Source organism: Pan paniscus, chromosome 18 (assembly GCF_029289425.2).
Source record: "Pan paniscus chromosome 18, NHGRI_mPanPan1-v2.0_pri, whole genome shotgun sequence".
In the NCBI taxonomy this organism is placed as follows: Eukaryota; Metazoa; Chordata; class Mammalia; order Primates; family Hominidae; genus Pan; species Pan paniscus.
Window position 1 is genome coordinate 20,138,999 of NC_073267.2, and position 14,348 is coordinate 20,153,346.

At 37.6% G+C, this 14,348-nt stretch overlaps 1 protein-coding gene across 4 annotated transcripts in view; it reads right to left on the minus strand.

The window, feature by feature from the left end:
- Positions 1-14,348, minus strand: part of SMG1 (SMG1 nonsense mediated mRNA decay associated PI3K related kinase) — a 115,475-nt gene that overhangs the window by 64,482 nt on the left and 36,645 nt on the right. For 3 of the 4 annotated variants that reach the window (XM_055100222.2, XM_063598472.1, XM_055100223.2), the window contains 8 exons: positions 13,806-14,019; positions 9,995-10,120; positions 9,544-9,616; positions 8,526-8,623; positions 6,626-6,799; positions 3,961-4,185; positions 1,588-1,689; positions 603-872 (listed from right to left, as the gene is read on the minus strand). In XM_055100222.2, the coding sequence (XP_054956197.2) occupies positions 603-872; positions 1,588-1,689; positions 3,961-4,185; positions 6,626-6,799; positions 8,526-8,623; positions 9,544-9,616; positions 9,995-10,120; positions 13,806-14,019 (1,282 nt within the window). The remainder of the gene's footprint in view (positions 1-602; positions 873-1,587; positions 1,690-3,960; positions 4,186-6,625; positions 6,800-8,525; positions 8,624-9,543; positions 9,617-9,994; positions 10,121-13,805; positions 14,020-14,348) is intronic. The other variant, XM_055100224.2, reaches the window with a different exon arrangement.

Genomic DNA, 14,348 nt, shown 5'->3' on the forward strand with positions numbered 1-14,348 from the left:
CGGAGGTTGCAGCGAGCCAAGATCACGCCATTGCACTCCAGCCTGGGCAACAAGAGTAAAACTCCGTCTCCAAAAAAAAAAAAAAAGTATTCCAAAATCCAAAATCCAAAACACTTCCAGTCCCAAGTATTTCAGATAAGGAATATTCAACCTGTATGAATGTTCCTAGGGAAAAGAGACAGCCAAAATATAAGACCATGTATAAGAACTAACTTCAGTAGACAGAAAGAAAAAAGTACCAGGGGAAGAAGAAAGAGACCGCATTTTAAAACAACTACACAAATTTGAGCTGTAAGAAACACTGACATTTTCTGTAAGCATGCTAGAGCAAATAGGAGAAATTCATAAGACATTTTCTAGAAAATAAAACTAATATAAAAAAACTTATCAAGATTTGTCAAGGAAAAAGAAGAAGAAAAGTTAAATATAATGGCAAGAAAACATTCCTACCAATTTTATTTATCCAGGCATGTCTTAAATATGGCTGTTTGTTACACACAGTGATTCTGCAGACATCTTGACATGACAGTGAAATACATAAATATGTAATGAGAAAAGGCTTAACTGTGGATAAAACAAAGTCATTACAATTAAAGACTCACCCCTATTAGTGAGTTTTTGGCATTTCCAATTGTAGTCAGGGCACTGAGGTCAAATATAACTACAAATTTTGCATTGTCTACATTGAACACATGATTCGTAAAAGCCTCATGTTTTATTTCAGAACAGGCCTCAGGAAGTTGTAGACTGTGCAGGAGGTTGTTTAGGGCACAAGTCATTTCTCCCAATATTAACTTATAGGCAGTCTCCAAAACAGGAATATTCTTCAAGCTGAGCACTGCTTGATAAACAGCATGGGCTACAGCAACAACCTAAAAAACAAAAAATTCAAGGAAGTGATAAATGGAAAATAAATCTTCTAAAATTATATGGAAAATAAATCACTATCTGTATTAGTGCTGATGATACAAATAAATTTAAGATTGATCAATTCACTGTCCGTAGCACTTAATATTTTAACTTTTTAAAAACCAATCAGAAAACTGACACAGATCAGTATACTATTTCAAGTCTATAAAGTTTTATCACAAATAGAGTACTATAAATGAAAACTGTCAACAGGAAATTTCCGAAATGGCCGTTTTTTTTTTTTTTAATTAATCAACATCAAAAGACATATGCAAACATCAGTTTAAGACTGGGTTTCTTAAATCTACCAGGAAAGTCTGTGGTGGATTTGACTAGGGGGTGGTTGAAAAGCCAGTCATTTTTGTTTACAAAAGATACAGTACTTCTTAATTTATAACTTTATAAATGTGTCAACTTGTTTTACCCTTATGAAAATTTAATAAATTTAATAACAGCAAAAGATGCATAGTCTGAAAAGAGTATCTGGCACATCATTCATGAAAGTATTCAGTATGATTATCAAGAAATACAAACTTAAAAGAACAAATACAATCACTATACTCTAAATCAAACATTTCACATTTCACTCAATTTCACTTATATAGCCTGGTAAGCAACATTAGGTCCAACTCTTCAGTGACTCAAGTTGTCAAAATTCATTATCAATGTATTACTTACCTCTTTTTCTTTATGATAACGCAAGAATAGTAGTTTAGATGATGGTATAAACAGTTTTTCTACAAATGATGACGGCAGTTTCGTATTTATCTGTTCAACAATCTAAAAGAATAAAATTTTTAAAAAATGAGCTTCTCAAATTACAAAAAGACATGGAGAAACCTTAAATGCACACTGGTAAGTGAAAGAAGCCAATTGAAAAGGCTACATACTATATGACTCCAACTACATGGCATTCTGGAAAAGGCAAAATGATGAAGACAGTAAAAAGATCAGGGGTTGCCATGGGCTTAAGATGGAGGGAGGGAGGAGTGGGGAGAGGGAACGAGGAAGGAGTGGGTGGAACATAAAAGATTTTTAGGGAAGTGAAACTATCCTGTATGATACTGGTAATAGGGGATACATGTCATTACACATGTTAAAGTCCATAGAATACATAACACAAAGTAAACTATAAAATTAGTTAATAATAATATATCAATATTCACTCCTTTGTAATAAATGTACCACACTAACACAATATGTTAATGAGGGGGAAACTGTTGGGATGAAGAAGGTATATGGGAACTCATTGTTTTCTGCTCAATTTTCTGTATATCTAAAAAATAAAGTCTTTTAATTTAGAAAAATATATCTAAGCTATATTTTAAGGCCTTAATACTGTGACATTAAAGTGTTTAGACACCTAAATAGGACACACGTATTTTACAGTTATCATGGGCATTTTTTCACATTAGTAAAAAGAGGTGTAATTCTGGCAGAAATGCTCAGCAGAATGTCATCTAGAATTTGCTTTAAAATACTCCAGTTGGAGATGAAAGGATAGCAAAGAGGCCTAGATGAAACCAGATGGGCCATTTGTTTCTAATTATAGAAGCTGAGTGTTAAATATGTACAAATTTATTATACTATGCTCCCTATTTTTATGTGCTTCAGAATGTCCATAATAAAAGTGGGGGGGGGATATTTATGGTTAAGAAATTAAAGGAGGCCGGCCGGGCGCGGTGGCTCACGCCTGTAATCTCAGCACTTTGGGAGGCCAAGGCAGGCAGATCACGAGGTCAGGAGATCGAGACCATCCTGGCTAACACGGTGAAACCCCGTCTCTACTAAAAATACAATTGTGCCACTGCACTCCAGCCTGGGCAAAAGAGCGAGACTCCGTCTCAACAAAAAAAAAAAGAAAGAAATTAAAGGAGGCCAGGCATGATTGCTCACACCTGTAATCCCAGCACTTTGGGAGGGCAAGGCAGGAGGATTACTTGAGACCAAGAATTTGAGGCCAGCCTAGACAATGTAGTGAGACCCCTTCTCTCCAAAAAATACAAAGGTTAGCCAGGCATGGTGGCATGCATCTGTAGTCCCAGATAGTCGGGAGGCTGAGGGGGAGGATCACTTGAGCCCAGGAGTTTGAGGCTGCAGTGAGCTCTGATTGTACCGCTGCACTCCAACCAGGGGAATACAGCAAGATCCTGTGACAAAAAAAAAAAAAAAAGAAAAGAAAAGAAAAAAAGAAAGAATCTGGTGCATAGAGCAATGTTTCCTCAAAAAACACGAGTAAAGCTACACTGAGACTAGCTATCAACCACCAAAAATAGAGGCCTGGCAGAGTGGCTCATGCCTATAATCCCAGTACTTCGGGAGGCCAAGGCAGGTGGATTGCTTGAACCCAAGAATTCAAGACCAGCCTGGGCAACATGGCAAAACTCCATCTCTACAAAATAATACAAAAAATTAGCCAGGTGTGGTGGTGCACACCTGTAGTCCTAGCTACCTGGGGGCTGAGGTGGGAGGATCACCTGAACCCAAGAGGTCAAGGCTGCAGTGAGCCAAAATCATGCCACTGCACTTCCTCCTGTGCAACAGAGTGAGACCCTGTCTCAAAAAAAAATTGCATTAAAAATAAAAGTAAATAGACACTAAAATGAAAGCATAGATTATAAGACTAATGAATGTACTCTAAAAAAATAATATAATAAAGCAAAAAAGCCCTTATTTTTTTTTCTTTTTTGGAGACAGGGCCTTTTTTTGTCACCTTGGCTGAGTGCAGTGGCACAATCAGAGCGCTCTTCAACCTCAAGTTCCTGGGCTTAATCGATCCTCCTTCCCTCAGCCTCCCGAGTAGCTAGGACTACAGGTGCACACCACTACACCAAGCTAATTTTTGACTTTTTGTACAGATGGGGTCTCACTACATTGCCCAAGCTGTGCCAGAATTCCTGGATGCAAGCAATCCTTCTGCTTTGGCCTCCCAAAGCGCTGGGATTACAAGCATGAGCCACCATGCCCAGACAAAGCCCTTAATTTCTTACATATCGATTTAAGGGCCTGAATAAACCAACACATTAAAAAGGAAAAGAATAATTCACATACCAGCGTGAGTAAATTCAAGACTGAGATGATATAATCGGTACCACAAGTCTGGCAATTCTCCAGTTGGTCTAATCCATATGTAATGACCATGTCACAATGTATAGTCATGCTAGGATCCAAGCTGCCGAGCAAAACACCAACACACTCATTAGCAGCTGTCAACACAGCCTCAGAAAAAAACACCTGGTTTGCAGCCGTCACACATCTCATTACTCTGTACAGAACCTGTAAATGGGGAAAACAAGCAGCTTTTTAAAAAAATTCATGTGCTTCCACAAAGCAAGAAAATACTTTTTATTTAATGCAATTTCAACTGAAAATTAACTGCTTGCCTTGCCAGCAGTCTCTTAATATTCTAGTTCTCAGTAGTTGAATAATAATGATATCTTTAGTACAGTATGTAAACATGATCTTGGCTAAAAAATCCTAAAGTGCTATTATGACAGGAAATGGAATCTGCCATCCTCTATTTCCCATATACCCAACTTCGTTTCTCCCAATGTCACCAAATGGCGGAAGCTCAGAATCTTTATCATGAAATACACCACCACCACGACAGTAATGGTATTGACAGCATGGGAATAGCCTGCCCACACATACTACAAGCTAGCTCTTGGGCTTTTGGGAATCAATCTTTTAAAACTAAACATACAAGTCACTTTAAGCTTATTAAAGTTTCTATCTACTGATGGTCTCTTTTGAAAGATAAGCACTCTCATGCTTACCACATAATACCTTCAAAAATCATATTATTTCCAATACACACACAAACAAAATCCCCCACTTAACTATAATGGCCAATAACTGTGTACTAAATTTCTAATAAAATAGGGGAGAAAACAGAGCAAATGTTAAAAAATATTTCTATAATATTTAACAACCAATACATACAGGATTTTATTTAGTCTACCCATAGTTTTCATTAAAAGTATCCTTGGAGGTTAGGCACAGTGACTCACATCTATCATCCTAGCACTTTGACAGGATTAGCTGGAAGGTTCTCTTGAGTCCAGGAGTTTGAGACCAGCCATGTCAACATAACAACACCTCATCTCTACCAAATTTGTTTTTAAATTAGTTGGGCATGGTGGCTTGCACCAGTAGTCCCAACTACTTGAGAGGCTGAGGTGGGAGGATCACTTAAGCCTGGGAGGTCAAGGCTGCAGTGAGCCAAGATCGTGCCACTGCACTCCAGCCTGGGCAACAGAGACAATGTCTCCAAAAAAAAAAAAGGGGGGGGGCGCGGAGGGGGAAGCATTCTTGGCCATGCACAGTAGCTCATGTCTATAATCCCAACACTTTGGGAGGCTGAGGTGGGAAGACTGCTTGAAGCCAAAAGTTCAAGACCAGCCTGGGAAACACTGAGACCCCATCTCTACAAAAATAAAAAATTAGCAGGAGCTACAGTGGGAAGATCACTTGAGCCCAAGAGATAGAGACTGCACTGAGTCGTGATGGCACCACCCCACTTTAAAAAGAAAAAAAAAAAAAAAGCTGGGTATGGTGACACTTGCTTGTAGGGCTGAGTGAGGTGGGAGGTTCACATGGGCCCAAGAGTTCAAGATTACAGTGAGCTATGATTGCTCTACTACACTCCAGCCTGGGTGACAGAGTGAGGCTCTAGCTCCAAAAAAAAATAAAATTAAATAAAATTAAAAAAAAAAAACCACCATTCTACCATTCTCAAAGGCCTAAAAGATCCTCATAAATCAATATACACCTATCCTATAAATTATGTCTTTTATTTTATGTCTGAATTAATGGCTTTTTATTTCAACTCCGTACAGTCTTCAAACAACCACCTTTTAGATATTAAAAATGAAGCAAAGATATTAAACCATTTTGAAACCGTATTGGTTTAAAATACCAATATGCTGGTTTCATTTAAGTTCTGACATTTCTGCTCAAGTACGCAACTTACTAAAAATTTTATATATCTACATAATCAATATCCTATTTTATCTAGCAACGTGTTCAGCAAAAGTATATGCTCCTAAAAGCAAGTTTTATCCTAACAGTAAAATTTTCATCAGTTAGATTAAATCTTTTATGACTGTATCACACATGCTTCTTTCTCCTTATTCAAAGCAGAGTACAATGCCTGGGGTTCATTTCTTGTGTCTTTTCCACTGAACCCTCATTGGATGTGCTACATACAGTGCAGCTAATGTTTGAGGCTGCTGAAGTGTGGCAATCTAGCTACCTCATTTTTAATTTATGTTCTTTGATATCAGGCTATCAAAGAATATAAAGATACACAAGTTTTCATATGAGTTCCATCTTATGCTCAGAGAAGATTACTTTCTGAGGCTTCTCCTATAGTGTGCTATTCGTAATATGTTGAAAAACTAAAAGGAAACCCAAAAATTTAAAAGTAAAATTATAAGAAATATTATTTAAAAATGAAAGAATAAGATTTAAAAATTCAGAGTGGCCTTTTGTCATGGGAGGGTAGGGGAGTTGGATGAAAGGAGGATGAGAGATAACAGGATTCCCTACTTTTCTAGTTATTCAAGAAAACAGTCAGACAATATATACATATATACATACATACATACATGCTAAACAAATGAAGGATTAATAACAGTTCACCTGGTAAAGAGAAGCATTTACAGTGTAAAAATTTTATTTTTGAATGACACTTGAAATGCCCAAAAGCACTTACATCTGTTACATATGCCTCAGTAATTGGAGGACCCCGAATTGGGCTGAAGCGTTCCCCAATGCTCCTCACCACAGTACTAAATACCCGGAGAAGCGCAGCCAGCTTTGGTAATGACACTGATGGAGGAGGGACATCTTCATCCACTGATTCCCCAGAGGCCACATGGCTGAGGTCCTAGATGTGAATTCACAGCATTCTTAATAAGTAGTACATTGTTTTAAATAAAAAAAAAACTCTAAAATATTTCAATCAATTCATTTTAGAATAGATTTTTAGGCTTTTAGAAAGAGAACTGTGGCCCATGAGAATATTCATGACTCTAAATATAAAAATGGGTTTTACCTAATTATTTCAAAAAGCCAACATTAAACCCAACAGACAACAAATTAAAGAAATAATCTCTTAAATCAACTCAGAAAGCTGTTGGGGAAAAATAAATTCTAGCACATATGCTCTAGTTATATGTAGGTATAAATGAAGACGGAAGCTTTTGCCACTCCTGAATTAGTTTTTGGCTAAAAATCTCATTCTAGGTATTCTTTGAGCCACTCAACTCAACAGTAAGTCCTCCAAACCAAGAGCATCCACATGAAGAGCAAAGGGAGGTTATAAGACCTGGTCTACAGATGTGTAACTGAGGAAGTACGATATATGCAAAGGACAAGATTCGCAAAAACTGGGATACTAGAACCAATGTATGCATCTACCTAAAATTAAGCAGCAAAATAACAGAAGAGAATGAGATCTTAAGGATAACAAGGGGAAGCATCTCTACAAACTAGAATGTGTGGCTTATGAGAGGTAAATCAGCTTTAAACGTGGGCTGTGAAAAAAAGACGTTCTAGGTGTGGGGGCAAAGAAAAAACAACACAGAAGCGAAACATTTCCTTGCTTTTCTAGGAAAGAGTAAATAAATCAGTACAGCTAATGGTACTGAATTCCTGTCGACTACAAGCAGCAAAGATGAAAAAAACAAAATGAGGCTAAAATCTTTATGGGAGCCTTGATTGGTTGATCTGAATAGGGGAGAAACACAAAGAGATTCAGATAAGCGATGGCACAGAGTTAAGCCACGACAGTGGGGCCAGAAAAGCCAAGTACCAGTAACAGAGGCTTCAGCAGCACTCTTAAAGCTCCTATGCTATATTCGTACAGCCACAAAAGCTGGCTGAAGCCAAGGCTTGTCCTCCAAAGTACGATTCAAGATCTCCTGTACATATGTAAGAGGAAAATCTTTAGGGGCTTTTGGTGTTTTGTGTTTTTTTATAACACAACATCAATTTGCTTTAAGACTCTGAAGACCAGGAACAAAAAATAAAAATAAATAACAAAAAATGTCTTTAGAAAAATACCAGCTACCAAGAGTATGTAAAGCTTTGCGAAATACGAAGCTTGCAAAGTTTCTTTTAGTCTCTTCAGTAATTCTCCTGGTAACTTAAACACATCTGAAATAAATGTTTAAAATATTGACTGGGCACGGGGGCTCACGCCTATAATCCCAGCACTTTGGGAGGCCGACGAGGGTGGATCACCTGAGGTCAGGAGTTTGAGACCAGCCTGGCCAACATGGTGAAACCCTGTCTCTACTAAAAATACAAAAATTAGCTGGGCATGGTGGCGGGCACCTGTAATTCCAGCTACTTGGGAGGCTGAGGCAGGAGAATCATTTGAACCCAGGAGGTGGAGGTTGCAGTGAGCCGAGATCGTGCCATTGCACTCCAGCCTGGGTGACAGAGCGAGACTCCATCTCAAAAAAAAAAAAAAAATGTTTAAAATATTGCAATGGGCTTGTAATTTCTGCTTAAATGTCAGGAGGTCTGAGCCATTTTAAAATAAATCTAGCATAATTTAAGATTTTTTCTTAACCAAAATTTTAAGAAACAGCTTTCTATATACTCACCTCAGCATATGCTTCCATGTCTTCTAGAAACTGACCAAGAAGAGTAGTAGAAAATGCAAGATCAGCTACCCAAAATGGCTCCAAACTCTGCAACCACCCTTGGAATCGTATAAGAAATTGTGAAAGGGTAGGGGGGAAAAAAACACCAAAAAATCCAAATTAAAAAAAAATAAGAGGCTTGTTTTAAGAGGTATCTGGTTTTCAAGCAGCATACCCTAAAACATGTCCTATATCATAAAATTAAGACTGTTAAACATGCTGATCACGATTAACCAATACCTCTTTAATTAATACCTCTTTAATTTCTGCAGAAATTAACAGGTAAATGTTATTTCCTTACTTTTTCAGTAAATTTCATATCTATATTGTCACTACACATGACTTAAGACTAAAATGCCACAATCTACCATTGGCCCAGCTAATCCCAGGGCCACATCTAACCATTAAAGGTGTATACTCATCTCCTCAGTGAAAATGAAACAGACCACTATCACCTGAATATCCTTTTTCAAAAGTTTATTACACCAAGTAAGTTACGAGAAACTATGACACTTGAAACAAGCTGAAATGTGCAAATGAGCCACGTTAGTCATTCACTTAACTCCAAAAAAATGAGAAACAAAACCATTTCTCATTTATGACAATTCTCCAAATTAACCCTGTATTTCCTTTTTTAAAAAAATTACCAGAAAAACAATAAAATGTTACAAATAACTTGGATCTTCCATTGTCCACTTCAGGGTATTGCCACTACAATATATTCTTACCATATACTTTCCTACCAGTACAAACTACAAATAACTTGGGTAAGTCCTGTCTGTACTTACTCTACCCACCTACTAGTAATTTCCTCTGAAAATATATATTTAGCTAACAAGTAATGTTCATTTACAATAAAACATTTCTCTGAATTAGTTTTCTTGCATTATTAAAGAAATGGTATTGATAGGTGGTCACTGGGGGACCACTGCTCCTCCCCGACAGTATTTAAATAACTGGTATAGGCTGCAAGACTTACCAGATACCTGCTGCGTGAGCGAAGGTTTCTGAGTATGATCTATATGCCATCCAACTAATATATCAACTGTATCCTTGATGGAAACAAAGAGAGAGGGGACCAATCATTTTAAGATATTACTGCCATTCACCTGTGGACCATTTCACAGCAAAAGATCCTAAAAGGAGCATCTATGTTCTACCTACTTGACATTCTAGAAACTTAGAAAGGGGAGAGGGGCAGGAAAATAAAAGAACTACATTTCTGACAACAATGAAATAGTTTATTTTCTTCAAATATTTTAAGGTATGAATGTCAGAAAGAAAAATGCGGTATTTAACCCTGGAACCTCAAATATCACTGATTATATTCAAAGGAGCAGAGGCATTGTTTTCCATCTGTTTCCTCAGATCCTCACACACACAACCATCCCCCTCACCCCATGATCTGAAAAGCGGAATGAGGAACTCACCCTAAAATTAGTGCTGAAAATATGAGGGTAACATCGAGCCACCAAAAGAATGCACTTAACACATTTACAAAGCAATTCTGGTGTATCCACATTTTCAAGAATAGACTGCAGGCTGGTCATTACAAGCTTAAAAATAAAAAGTTACAAACCGTGAACATTCAACAAAATAGGGACAAAACAAGCAAATTAGGTTCATTACTTACTAAGTGACTACATAAAAAACTGAATATGAGACCAAGAAAAATAGATTCTGTAGTTTTAGTTAAAAAAAAAAAAATTGACTTGTAAATCCCAACTACCCGGGAGGCTCAGACACAAGAATCGCTTGAACCCAGGAGGCAGAGGTTGCAGTGAGCTGAGATTGCACCGCTGCACTCCAGCCTGGACAATACAGCCAGACTCCATATCAAAAAAAAAAAAATTAATAAATAAATAAAATAAATTGAAAATATTTCACTCCACTAAGATGTTAAGCTAAAAACAAATACTGTTTTCTCTTCTTCAATGTTTGTTAATATTAGTCCTTTGACATCAGTTAACATTAGTCCTTAATAACATCTGTTTACAATATCCCTAAATGCTCTCTTTAAGATTCTACCTGTGATTAAATTTCAAATACAAAAAAGTAAAATGGATTTGGGAAACTTTTCTATAAAGTACAACAATTACTTTGCAATCCAAAATATAAAGCAAATTTTATATAATTTATGCTTTAGTATATTACTACTTGCTTCATATTAAAATTAAAGAAGATCAGTATGGGACCACACATAAATAACATGCAGCCTCAGGTTACCATTATACATAAAATTTTAAAATAAATATAGGGCAAAAATAAAATAATAAATAATTATTTGTCATTCCATTGAAAGAATATTTATTTTGCAGCTGTTAGAAAACATTTTTCCCTAAAAAAGGAAAAGCTCTGCTTTACATAGCAATCTTATAAAAGAAATGCTAGAATCAGAAAACCATCATTTTAGGCTGGGTGCAGTGGTTCACACCTGTAACCCCAGCACTTTGGGAGGACGAGGCAGGTGGATCACTTGAGGTCAGGAGTTCAAGACCAGCCTGGCCAGCATGATGAACTCCGTCTCTACTAAAAATATAAAAATTAGCAGAGCACAGTGGCACATGCCTGTAATCCCAGCTACTCAGGAGGCTGAAGCAAGAAAACTGCTTGAACCTGGGAGGCGGAGGTTGCAGTGAGCCGAGATCGTGCCACTGCCCTCCAGCTTGGACAATAGAGCAAGATTATGTCTCAAAAAAAAAGAGAGAAAAAGAAAACCATTATTTTGCAATAGCCAATGTTATAATCTACACAGGCACAGACTATCAATGCTAAAAATCATTTAAAAGACATCTTAGGGGTAATTACAGAAATTTGAATATAGAACACATATGTAATAAAATTCATTTACTTAGGTATGATTACAATATTCCTGTTATACAGAAGAAAAACCTTATTCTTGGGAGATGCATACTAAAACATTATGGGGTGAACTGTCATCATGTGTATGGTTTTCAGATGTTCAACAAAAGTGTGTGAGAAAATAAAACTGTGGCAAAATATTAGTAACTGGTAAATCTAGGTGAAGCATATATTATGAAATTATTATCATATTTACAGGTATTTATTTTACTGGTGCATCTATCTTTCTATGAATGTGAGAATTTTCACAAGAGCTGGGAAAATGTTCATAATTGTGCATGCAGAATAAGCCCGAGCTGGTTGCATTCTGTTTAGTTACAGGTAATTTTCTGAATCTTCCCTCAAATTTTTCTCAAACCTCTATAATCAAGGGGAAAAATGTTTTGTTTTGTTTTTTTGAGATAGGGTTGCCTATAATGGAGTGCAGTAGCTTGACCATAGCTCACTGTAGCTTCAACCTCCCAGGCACAAGCAATCCTCCTGCCTCAGCCTCCAAGTAGCTGGGACTACAGGTGCATGCCACCACGCCTGACTTATTTTTTTTCCTTTTTTTTTTTTTTCATAGAAACAGGGTTTCACCATGTTGCCCAGGCTGGTCTCAAACTCCTGGACTCAGGCGATTCACCAGCCTCAGCCTCCCACAGTGCTGGGGTTACAGGAGTGAGCCACCATGCCCAGTTAAAAATACACTTTTTATTTAAAAAAAAAAAAAAGAACATTCCTTATATTTCCTTTATATTTTTTAAACTACATACCCAAAATAAAGCATATCAAAAACAGTAAAAAAAAAAAAAAAACAAAAAACCCTAATATCAGATATTCCAAACACATCAATACTATAATTTAATCACCTAAAATCTTACTCAAAACTAAATCAATGATCTTTTAGGCCAGGTGTGGTGGCTCATGACAGTAATCCCAATACTTTGGGAGGCCGAGGCAGGAGGATCACTTGAGGTCAGGAGTTCAAGACCAGCATGGCCAGCACAACGAAACCCCATCTCTATCAAAACTACAAAACTTAGCCAGGCTAGTGGCACACTCCTGTAATACCAGCTACTTGGGAGGCTGAGGCAGGAGAATCGCTTGAACCTGGGAGGCAGAAGTTGCAGTGAGCCGAGATCATGCCACTGCACTCCAGGCTGGACAACAGAGCAAGACTCTCCATCAAAAAAAAAAAAAAAAAAAAAAAGGAATGATGTTTTAATATATTCAGATACACAAATGTGAAATAAAACTAAGTAGAGCTGGTATTCATTTACACATAATTATCTTATACCATTTGGAAAAAGAATTTGGGGCACGTTAGCAAACCAAAAGGCTCAGAAAGAAGTTGTGATATTTAGTTCTTGTCTCCCTCTACAAATGTGAAGCACTCTTCTATCCAGCATTCCTAATGGAGTTCTTATTTTCAAATTTGCAAATCATTCTGGTCCTAAGCAATCCCAAAAAAACATTTCTAAAAACCAAAGAGGAAAAAAATCCTTTTTTTTTTTTGAGACAGAGTCTGGCTCTGTTGCCCAGGCAATGGTGTGATCTCGGCTCACTGCAACCGCAGCCTCCCGGGTTCAAGCGATTCTCCTGCTTCAGCCTCCTGAGTAGCTGGGACTACAGGCGCGTGCCACCATGCCTGGCTAATTTTTGTATTGTTAGTAGAGACGGGGTTTCAACATGTTGGCCGGGATGGTTTCGATCTCTTGACCTCATGATGTTCCCACCTCGGCCTCCCAAAGTGCTGGGATTACAGGCATATAGGCCACCACGCTTGGCTGAGGAAAAAAAATCTTAAAACTAACTTATTTCAAATCTAACTTCAACGTGTATCTTTTTTTTTTTTTTTTTTTTTTTGAGACAGAGTCTCACTCTGTTGCCCAGGCTGGAGTGCAGTGGCGCGATCTCGACTCACTGCAAGCTCCGCCTCCCAGGTTCACGGCATTCTCCTGCCTCAGTCTCCCAATTAGCTGAGACTACAGGTGCCCACCACCACGCCCGGCTAATTTTTTTTGTATTTTTAGTAGATATGGGGTTTCACTATGTTAGCCAGGATGGTCTCGATCTCCTGACCTCATGATCCGACTGCCTCGGCCTCCCAAAGTGCTGGGATTACAGGCGTGAGCCACCGCACCCGGCGTGTAAGCCAATTTCTTAGAAGAAATCTCTCCCTCTTTCTCCACATATATGCATATATGTATGTAGCACTGATCCTTGAACAGTGTATCCTTTACTCAAACTGAGAAAGAGGAATTTTTAAAACATATTTCCTATCAGTAGATAACCCCTATTCTATGTTTCCCTTCTTCAAGCTCCCCTCCAAGGACATGTGTTAAGGGACAATTTTCTTCCCAAGTACATCATGCATTTTTCCCCCTTCATTCTTACCTGCATTACAGATGAAAAGGCTTTCTTTTCTCCTACAGTCTCTAGTGCTTTGTAGGTGGCACATAAGTAGAGGAGTTTAACTTCATCTTTTGCAGATGAGCTAAATTTGCTAAAAATCCACTTGAAGATCTTCTCAGCCTCATAGCTCAGAGAAGCACAAAGAAGGCCAAGACAGCAAGCTCCCTCCTGTCTCAACTCCTGTAGCAATTTGCTACTGTGTTTATTTTAATGCAAACAAAAAACACACACAAAAGGCTTAAGTTTTCTATGATGACACGAGTAATACATCTTACAAAAGAATGTCTTAAGTGGTTTTTTAAATTTCTATTCAAACTACATAAAAGGTTGAAATTTTCTCCACTCTAAATACTACAGTCTGTCTAGCCTGCATTGCCCTCAAGTATCTGTCTGATATTACTTTCTTTTTACAAAATCAATTATTTACAAACAGTGAGGGAAGGCCCAAAAATGCTAAATTCCATCTCAAACTGTATTAAATAACTCTCAGAAAAGGGCAGCAACAAATAATTAGATAAAACACAC